At 41.9% G+C, this 11,213-nt stretch overlaps 1 protein-coding gene across 1 annotated transcript in view; it reads right to left on the bottom strand.

Moving 5' to 3' along the window:
* Positions 1 to 10,277, bottom strand: part of HOMER1 (homer scaffold protein 1) — a 94,366-nt gene extending 84,089 nt beyond the window's left edge. The window contains exon 1 of the mRNA XM_063127980.1: positions 10,223 to 10,277. Coding sequence (XP_062984050.1) covers positions 10,223 to 10,227 — 5 coding nt within the window. The 5' untranslated portion in view covers positions 10,228 to 10,277. The remainder of the gene's footprint in view (positions 1 to 10,222) is intronic.
* Between the last annotated feature and the right edge of the window lie 936 nt (positions 10,278 to 11,213).

Here is an 11,213-nt window from a genome sequence, read left to right on the forward strand (position 1 = left end):
AGGGGGCAGATGAGGGAGGAAGCGTGACAAGAGACCTTGGTCTTCGCCTAAACCACTTACACCCACCCCCAATAGATTGTATCTGCAGGGCATTGTTAAAATAACTTTCTTGTCAGATCTGAACAGGCCCCCCATCAGTCATAGATTGAGTTCCTGTATTCGTTCCAAGGGATAATATTGTCAGCACGGAAACATTGTTTTGTTGTACTTTTCTGGTCCCCAATTAACAGGCTTGATTTTAAATCCAGGTCCTCAATCTGGTCCATTTGTGGGCGGATCATGCTGACATTTGATTTCACTAAACAAGTCATTTTTATAGACGGCTGAAGAGGTTCCACAAGCCTCTCAGGGGATCCAAGTTCATCTTCCTCCAGGTATCTCATATCTTTCCAAGCAGGTGGATTTGTTCCGATTATATTTGGAGTTGGCTTATGAGAAGTTAGGGTGTCCTGTAGCTCTTTGTTATCTGACAGCAAAAATTCAGCGACAACCAATTTTTTTCAGTGGATCTTTTGTTTCATCAGCATTCACCTTTCTTACACCAACTCCACTTACTGGTGCATACTTCTGGGGGGATTGGTTGTTCTCCATACTTCGGCTAGACACTTTTTCTTTTTCCTTAAAGGCTGCACAATCATTCTGAATCGTTTTCAGATGGTCACTTAATATTTCTATCCGTCTCAAAATGTTATCAAAGGTTTGATAACAACAACAAAGTTTAGTTGTTAAAGAAAGCGATTTATAAGTTGAAACAGAGTGCGAAGTGCTAGAATTCAAGTTTAAACAACACTCTAGTAAACGACATGGGTTTTTCTAAGAGCATTACAGACCCTTGTCTTTATATTATTTATTATTTATAAATAATATAACCCTCAAGAGTATGTGCCAGTAAAGGTAGTGTGGGAAAAGAACTCAGATTACCTTTCTCTTCAATATTAAATAAATCAATATCACTGTCCAGTTTATACTGTACGTCCCATTGGCCTTGTATCGCCTCTTAACTATTTCCTAGGGAGATTTGGTTGGACTGGATTTCAGGGTTTTGTGTAAGAGTGTGTACTGGGTCTATGTCTCTTCTACATCCTCTAAGTTGATCAGATTGTATGATCTATCAGCCCTTTCCTGTTTACAAAATTCTGACTGGTTTGATCTATAACCCCGTATATCCCATGGGGCCTTGAGATTTTCAAAGAACCTTGAAACTGTTATTCCATTGTATAAAAGTTCTTCCTTATAATGGAGTAATAAGTTGGCCTTGGCCCAGTCCTTAAAAGTAATCACTGCTCGTGCATTTTTATAATTGAAAAATATATATTCTACATGAATTATATCGTCCACACTCCAAGAATAGGGATGCACACTTTCTAATATTTGTATCAAGTGCTGTTTACGCACTTTTTGATGAAGTAATCCTTTAAGTTTAGGATAGTTAGAGAGAACGAGCTTGCATCGGTTCAGGACAAAATTCTAATTATTTGCACTACCAGACACATTATGAAGTGAGTTTTTCCCCATTCATTTCACTGATCGAGGGTTCTGTCTATCACCATTGTTCCCCTGAAGTAACGAAGAAAGTGTACGCTCAGAGTCGCCAACCATTATGGGTTTTATATCAACTTCTTGGTCAGGCACCCATTTTACCGAAGGTGATATTTGAGCCGGAAGCAATTCCTCCATCCTTGGGTGCTTAAGAATGTTGGCAGTTTTTCATTGCTAAGTCATGTTGTCTTTTACTGGAGCATGTTTTAAGTATAACTGCTTTCTGGATGCTGGTATGACTGTATTTTGGTAGGCCCAATTTCTGAAGGTTGACTGATGTTACTAATGGAATAACTGTGACCTTTTCCAGTTGGCATAGTTCTTTAACTTCCATGGCCAGTTGTTGCAGTTTCTGTTAATTCTTACCTGATTCGCACTTAATGCTAATTCCTGTCTTAAACAACCCAGGAATTGGTGTGGCTGCACAGGAGCAAGTGAGCTGCCTCCTGCCCACTTCCACTTTGAATCATTTATCTGAAATACCCCAGAAATACCCCATTCCTGGATTGTTGATGTGATCACAGGATTCTGGGTTAAACAACACTGAGTTTTAACCCAACAACAAACCATAAGTTAAAACTCTAGGATGTTTTACCCTAAACAACCCAGAGTACTAGGTTTACACGTGATGTCAACAAGTGAAAGTGGGCAAGCAGGAGGGAGCCGGCACACATGCGCACGATCAGAAACAACCCAGGGTTTGTTAACCCTGGGTTGTTTGAACTTTCCAACTTGGCCTTTTACTAACCCACTTGTCAATCAATGCAAGTCATTTGTGTCTTATCAACAGCCTTAAAAAAAAAAAAACTTTTGTCATTACCAGTGTCATGGAAAGTAAATGAATTGACACAATAATGAAGTTTAACATATTTTTTACTCCCAAGGAGAAGCGCTTGTGGGATTTTCTGCTTTAGCTGTTAAAATAACTTAGCCATTCTTGGGTAATATCCAGTTTGACTTTAAGGGGCTGGAGAAGACACTATTTGCTGTTCCACAGGCAGCAAATTGTTTTTGGCCAGGCCTGTGTTTGTGCATGCACGCATGCACACACACATGCACACACACGTGTGTGTATACATCTAAGCAGTGTGTCGTTGTTGGTTTTCTTTTAAAAAAAAGTGCCTTCCAAGCAACAGACAGCCTCCTGAGCCCTGTCCAGTGGCCTCCCAGATCTCCAGGATCTCCCTCTGCAAAAACAACAGCAGTGGTACTTAAAAAAAATAAAGAAAATGCTTTAGGAATGTGCTCTATGGTTCCCGCCAAACAAGTCCCATTCCTAGAGTGTCAAAGAGAGTCCTGTAAACGCCCAGAGAACTTTGGCTATGGGGTGGTAATAAATGTAATGAATGAATGAATAAATAAATAAGAAGCACTGCTTGAAGGCTCCTGCCTGCTTCTTAGGATTCTCTAGAAATGGGGTTTCTATGGCAGGAACCAGAGAGCTTGTTCTAGAGCATTTCCCCTTGCCTAGAAGATCCCATGAAACAATCAGAAAAACAGCCCTTGGGTGAGGGTAGCTAGGATGGGGAACAGCTTGCAGCCTTCTCCCTCCAGCAACCACTTCACAGCAATCTGTGTGTGCATGTACTGTATGCACAAGTGTGGCCCCCACCACCTGAGACCCTGCAATACAAGCCCTTAGTGATGAAAAGATGGTGCATCTCCAATCCAAGGACTCTAGCCCATGAAAGCTTTCTTCCTTGTATTTGCTGCAAGCAATAGGCTAACACAGCTATCGTTCTGAAAACATTCTCATGTAATTTAGAGAAACTTCCCTGCTAGTAAATCATGAGTCCATGACTTGTTACAGGAAAATGTATATTTACTAATGTAAATTAGGCAAAATAACATAACCCAATGTTGAGCAACTTATAGCCCTCCATATGTTTTAGTTTATTTATCTATTACATTTCTATACCGCCCAACAGTCGGGAGCTCTCTGGGCGGTTCACAAAAATTAAAAACATTCAAAGTATAAAACAACAGTATAAAACCATAATATAAAATACAATATAAAAGCTCAACCAGATAAAAACAGCAGCAATGCAAAATTACAAATTTAAAACACCAAGTTAAAATTTATTTATAGACTGTTAAAATGCTGGGAGAATAAAAAGGTCTTCACCTGGCGTCTAAAAGAATATAATGTAGGTGCCAAGCGAACCTACATTATATTGTGTAGGTTATTTGAGGGCAAACTGCCATCTTGGCCTTGTGGGGAAGAAGAAGGACCGAGGGGACAGGAGCAGGCAGAAGTAACATCGGGGCCTGCTCCTGCTGGACTCTCTCTCTCTCTCTCCTCCCTCCCTCCTTGACTCCTTTTCCTTGTGTGTCATGTCTTTATTAGACTGTAAGCCTGAGGGCAGGGACTGTCTTTTTTGCTAAATGTAAGCTGCTCCGAGAGCCTTTTTTGGCTGAGGAGCGGGGTATAAGTATGATAAATAAATAAATAAAAAATAAACCTCCTTAGGGAGTTCATTCCACAGCCGGGGTGCCACAGCAGAGAAGGCCCTCCTCCTGGTAGCCACCTGCCTCACTTCCTTTGGCAGGGGCTCGTGGAGATTTCCACGAGCTCTAGCCAGCATAGCCAATGGTGAGGCATGATGTGAGTTATAGGCCAAAATATCTGGGATGCCACAAGTTGTCCATCCCTGTAGCATAACCAAATACTGTTTAACACGTTATAGCAGGATTATCCATAGGAGGCAAGTTCTAAGGCCAAATTTACCATCTAGCAGACAGCTTGAGCACCAAATCCATAACTTCATCAAAAAATATAAATTCACATTAATTTAAACATAAGTAACTCACCCCTCTCCAATACTATACATTTCATTGCCTGGGATTAATGGGGGATTTCCTTGCAATGCAAATAGCAGCTTCATAAGAGGAATTTTCTCCCTTTTTTTGCAATATTTGAAAATTAGAAATTACATTCAAGAAGCAACTAGGGGAATAAACATGGCTGGGCCTCATGCTTCTTTCAAGAAACTATTGAGAACATACAGATTAGTTTCCAATATATTTAAATTAACTAAACAAAAGTGGAAAAGAGAATTTAAAATAACAACCTCGGAGAAGCAATAGAATTATGTCCATTCAAAAATTTGAAGGAATGAATTAGATGTGTCTTCTAGAGAAAAAAAGTCTACAAGATAATATATCTGGTATTATACACGAGCCAGGATCTCTAGGATGTTCCAAGTAGTAACAGTTGGGTTGCCTTTTAGGATCCCAAGGTGGATTTTAGCAGTCTATTCTGAAATATTTCTAAACCCCAGATACAGTAAGGGCTCCATATTTCATACCTATATTGTAATGTGTGGAATAATTTGGATGAATAATATAAAGCATTACACAGCTTGGGACCACAATCCCTGATGGAATGCCTTTCCCGACATGAACCTACCCAAACACTACGTTTAACATCTAAGGTCCTCCTCCGGGTGCCTATTCTGAGGGAAGCTCGGAGGATGGCAACAAGAGAGAGGGGGCCTTCTTTGTGGTGCCCCCCACAACTGTGGAACAATCTTTGCCTGGCGCTGACATGGTCATCTTTTCGATGCAAGTCCAAGACTTTTCTCTTCCCCCAGGCATTTAGCAATATGTAATGAGCCTGGGTCTGGTTTTTTGCTCATTGTTTTTAAAGTTGTTATAGTGGTTTTAAATGTATGTGTATATTGCATATTTTTTGTGGTTTTACATTTTTGTATGTTTTTAAGTGTTTTTATCTTATGTGAACCGCCCAGGGAGCTTCGGCTATGCACTTAGCATTTTGAGATACAAAGAACAGTTAAGAGTTCTGGGGAAAGACAATAGTTTTACTACTATATTGAAAGTATATTTTAATGTAGAGGCACTCAGTTCTGCTCCTGTACCTGCAATAGAGAATGTGGTTCCCACTTCCGGGTGAAGAACAAATCATCTCAACTACAGAAGATATTGAAATGGGTCCATGGAAAAGAAAATCTCAAAAAAATCAACTCCAAGTACAAGCCAGCTTTCAGGAGCATATCATCCCACTGTATTTACCATCTGAACTACAGAAGTGGTATTATAATACCCATGTTGGTACATGGTGTGAACAGAACAAGTCAAATTAATATGTACAAATACCAAACAGGTGCTGAGTTATGACAGATATAACATAAAAAATGCTTAAATAAATAAATAAATGTAGCCAAAATGGGGTTAAAGACAAACAAGTGGGAGATATCAGCGTACTTGGGGGAACCCCAATATCTGCAGAGAAAGAAAATAATCTTTAGAGCACAGGGCATGGGTCCCCAATGTGGTGCCCATGGGCACTTCCAAGAGCACCCATGAAACTCTCCACTTCCTGACCTTTCAAAAAAACACACACCCCAAAACGTTAAAAATAAAAACCATGGAAAATGTTAGTGCAGTCTTCTTTCTTTTACTTTCTAGCCCACTCCCTGTCTCTAGCTTCGCTATTGCTTTTCTCCCACCCACATCTTTAGCTTACTTTTGACTAGTCAGTTACCCACAGCACATCCTTCGTGGGAGCCATTTTGTGACAGTGTCCACAGCAATTCCTCAAATTCCCAAATGTGCCCACGAATCCAAAAAGGTTTGGAACCCCAACTTAGAAAGCTGCCTTATACTGAGTAAGACCACTTGTGCATCTAGTCCAGTATAGTAAACAGTGATTGGCAGCAGCTCTTCAGGGTTTTACGCAAGAGTTATTCCAGTTCTATCTGGAGATGCCAGGAACTGAACTTGGAACCTTCTAAAGGCAAGGCATGCGCCCTACCAAGGAACTACAGTCTTTCCCCCACAAACATAATGGGAGACCATCACCCCAAACAGCACAATAAGGCTGAGCATCCTCAGTGACCACAGAAAACTGAATGGGGTGGTGGTGGATAAGGGGGAGGTGAATGGAACATCCTGGAAAAGGACATGGCTGGCTAGCAGCCTGACAGCAAGCATTCCACATTGCAACAATTTGTTGCAGGCTCCACTTATATATCTATAATACTTAAGACATACCGTTTGCACATATAACTTAGGTATAAAATATCTATGCTTAAGTGTGTGCAAAGTCTTGATTTGTGAGTTTACTACTGAGTGTTCTATTGAGTGTTCTAGAGAAACGGTGGGCAGAAAGTAGATCTCCTGATATTTTGGACTTCAACTGTCAGTATTCCTGAGGATTGGCTATGCCAGCAGAGGCTTTGGGGAGTTGAAGTCCAAAACAACTGGAGATATACCTTCTGCCACCCCTGTTGTAGAAAATACAATATTCAAGTAAAGTAAACAAGCCTTGAAAGCGGCATCCACTGTCTGTGGAGGCAAATGTTTGATTTCAGGTAGGCCCATTTACACGACCAACTTACTGAAAATTAGGGACTACTTGAATAACTCTGCTGTATTTTTCACATCTCAGGATATCTGTTTTCTTTCCATACCTGACAGTGCATGACTGATTTAACCATTTTACTATATGAGCAGTATGGTTGAACTGTCTCCATTAGCTCCATGCTGGTTTAATCTTTAACTTGGCATGGGATCTTGGCATTAGAGTTATGTCAAGAATGGAAACCTTTTTTCCCCTAGTGGAAAAAAGTGTTACAGACCAGCCTTGCTCAGCCTGGACCCTCTAAATCAGCTGTTCTCAACCTGTGGGTCGGGACCCCTTTGGGGGTCGAACGACGCTTTCACAGGGGTCGCCTAAGATCATTGGAAAACACATATTTCCGATGGTCTTAGGAACCGAGACATTTCATTTATTTGTAATTAGAAATAAATATTTCACAATATATAATTACATATTGTTTTTGTGATCACTATGCTTTAATTATGTTCAATTTGTAACAATGAAAATACATCCTGCATATCATATATTTACATTACGATTCATAACAGTAGCAAAATTACAGTTATGAAGTAGCAACGAAAATAATTTTATGGTTGGGGGTCACCACAACATGAGGAACTGTATTAAAGGGTCATGGCATTAGGAAGGTTGAGAACCACTGCTCTAAATGTTTTAGACTACAGTTTTCAGTGTTGTTGACCATTGGCCGTGCTGGCTGGAGCTGATAAATCCAAAATATCTGAAGGACACCAGATTGAGAATGGCTGTCGTAGTCATACTCTGATTAAGATCGACACTTGAGACTACCAAATCTCATCATAATCTTCGGTTGTAAAATCCAGTGTGGTTGAGGAATACATTCTGTCTTCCTCTGTGCCATATTAATTTCTTCAGAAGAATAACTGAAAAACTTCAAAGCCCGTTTGCTAAGTGGAAAATGTATGCATGATTTTTTTGCTTCACTTTTTCTTAAAGCCTTGTATTTCAGAACTAAACATATATACTTTGTAAAATATCCCACTGGTTCAATGGAAAGTCCTTTTAAGAACTATGTTGAGTGTAGTAAAATAAACGTTACATACAAATGCATTTGAGTGAACTCTGACAACACTTTTGTTTTCACATCAGATCTAGAAACACACATCTGTATGCAGTGTACATTTAGCCCTTAGATTAGATTAGTTCTTCAAGGCCACAAACCAGTTTTCTAACTCAGAAGAAATGCAACACATTCAGTAGCAACACTTGAGTACACATCCAAGTTGAGCAAAGTCAAAGGCCACACAATTCTATAAATTGAAAACAAAAACCAAGGAAATCTACAGACAAGAAGAGTTGACCCAATGAGACAAACTCATCTGGCTTCACAATGACTGGGAAATTGTAAGGTGACATACTACTATTTGGCACAAACATGCCACATTAAAGCTAAAAATACACATTACACAGAGTTCCACAGTTCTTTCCTCAGCCTTAAAAAAAAAACGCCCCACAAAAATCCCTAAAGCAGCATGAGACAGGCTGAAGCCGAGTGGTGGGAAGTGGCTGTTTAGTGTTCCCGTTATCTTTCCCTCTCCTTATGGATTAAAAAAAGTGTGGAGAGGGAGACTTTAAGGTGAAAAATGGCTGTTTGTCTCTGTGCACCCTTCTTCCATTCAGATGCCCCTGGCTGGTTAGGGTAGAACAAGAAAGGGGCAGAAGTCAACTAAAAAACACCCATGTTACACAGTTTGTGCCTAAGAGGGGACAGAGTAGAAATGTTAATCTCTTCCATTAATGAATCTGGCTCCCTAGTGAGGCTTCCCACATATTGTAGAAACCAGTGAACTAAGTACACTCACTGAAAAATCACATGGGAACTATTCACATATAAGAACGCCTTATATTTTACTTATTATGGACCTCTATATAAAATAGTATATACAGATGAGAGATTACTGCTTTCATTGGTTTCCATTATCTTAAACTAAGGGTCCAAAACTTTTTTGGGAATCTGAGAACTGCTGTGGGCACCACCACAAAATGGCTCCCATAGAGGATGTGACATAATGGCTGCTGTGGGGGTCTGGCTAGTCAAAAGTGACTTAAAGGGCGGGGGGAAGGCTTGAGACTGGAAGGGAGGAGGAAATAGCAAGGCAAAGGGATAGAGAAGAGTGAAAGAGCGAGGTGAGAAGCTAAGAGGGAGGAACCAGTGAACTGAAGAGGTGGGTGGGGATAGAAATAAGTGAGGCTAGAAAGGGAGAGAAAGAAGACTGCCCTAATATTTTCCAAGGATTTTATTAAAAAAAGTTTTTGAACTGGCAGGGAGTGGAAAACTTTCTGGGCATCCTTGGAGGTGCTTTCGAATGCCTTGGCTTCCGCTGCATGGGGACCCTTGGTAAACAGTGTAACTGGGGATGCATATTCGGGCTAAAGCCACCTACCCCTCCAGGACACCTAGTTAATATAATCACCAGGATATCACAAAAGAACATCCCAAGGCAAAAATATCCCAGCAATCAGAACAGTACTAGTTGTTGCATTTTAGTAGTTAAAGATGACGTGTGGTTTACAATGAAACCTGACCACATCTGTATGATCCTGATATAGAAAAAGAAATGTCTAGATTATTTGATGTATTTTATAAGTCACTCTAAAATGATTTGTTTGGGTTACTTGTGAATGTTATAAACTGAGGCTAGAATGCAAAAGACCACAATTTTTCACAAGATGGAAAAATGTTAAGAGTTTTCAAAAGTGACACTTAACTGTAACAGTTGTCACCAACGAATAGCAAGAACTTTGGAAGAGCTATTCACCAAACCCACAAACTGCTTAAGGAGCCATTTTCCTCATTTTGAGAGCAACCAACAGGGCTAAAAAGGAACAGCAATTTTAAAATATTTTGCCTACAGAGGATGTTCTCAGAATGTGTATGTACTGGCAGGAAGGAGAAGCACTATAATCCTTTGGATTCCAGCACTTATGGAGAGCTTGATCACCGACTGAAGACGTGACAAACCATAGCTGAGAAAACCAGATCAACAATTGTTTTACGCCTTGTGGATGAAACACTCCACTAATATTCAGTATCACCCATATTCAAACCTGAATAGGTCATTGGATTCATGGCCCTACTGACATTTCCCAGTGTTGCTGCTGACCAAGCAAGAGATGGACTTGGCCATTAAAGAAGGTATTCTGAAGTTAAGCTTTAAATAGCAGCAGATTCACCAATTACAGTGCCTTCTCTTACAGGCAATAGGGTCTGCCTTTTAAAGATAAACATTCCACAGACACTGAGCATACCAGATACCCCACTTCCCTCTTTTACAACTCCTCAATTCAATATGAAATCCTTACCCCATGATGACCAATGAGACGTGCAGTGCGAGCTGTTTAGCTGACCAATTCCTAAAAGGCTTTTTTTCCTCGCCCTTTTACAACGCTGCAAGTGTACCCCGACCAGTTAGCAATGCTGACACTCCTCTACGTCTGATTTTCTGCTTTTCCCGTTGTAGATCCCAAGCGTTTCCACGAAATCCAGGTGGCCCTGTGCTCTTTTCCCAGCAGGATTTTAAATGTTAGAGTCTACAGGCATGTGGGAGCGTAGCCAGAAGGAAAGGAAAACACACACATACACATACACACACACACACACACACACACACACACGACCCTTATGAGGAGGAGGAAGAGAAAGGGAGTCTGCCTAGGGAGTCAGCCCGAAGGGAATCTGCCCCATAGCCTCCCGGAGCTCGTCTTCTCCGCACCCCCTGCACCACGGGGTCCAGGGGCAGCTCCAGCTCCCTGCCAGGAGGCGGCGGCGGACGAGAAGGAGGTAGAAGCAGTAGCAGAGGCGGCAGCAGCACCAAGCCAACCCTCCTTCTGCAGGGAGAAGGGGAGGCACTCGCCCGCCTCTAGCAGGGAGGATTAGAAAACCCACAGCAGCGCTTATGCCTTCGGCAGTTAATTGAAATGCCCCGGAGCAGCGACAGCCCCGGATCGCCGTCCGTCTCAGGTGCAGAGCGGGACTGGGGGGCTTGCGGTGTGCGCAGCGCTGCGCGCCGCCCTTCCTTCTAACACCCCCGCCGGCGGCAGCAGCAGCAGGATGGGGGGTGTTGCTTCATTTTCCCAAGCAGCAGCGGCGGCAGGCGGAGGAAGCCGTTTCGCCGGCGCTGACATCGGGCTCCGGTAGAACGGCGGCTGAGGCAGGGCACCGGCCGCGCATCCCCTACAACCAGGACGAGATGATGGGTTTTGGGGGTGGGGGGCTAAAGGAGCCAGGCAGGCAATGCAACACGGAGGGCGCCGCTCCTTATCCCGGCAGGGTTGGGCAAGTCCCCTTCAATCA

This window comes from Elgaria multicarinata, chromosome 6 (genome assembly GCF_023053635.1).
Source record: "Elgaria multicarinata webbii isolate HBS135686 ecotype San Diego chromosome 6, rElgMul1.1.pri, whole genome shotgun sequence".
NCBI lineage: Eukaryota > Metazoa > Chordata > Lepidosauria > Squamata > Anguidae > Elgaria > Elgaria multicarinata.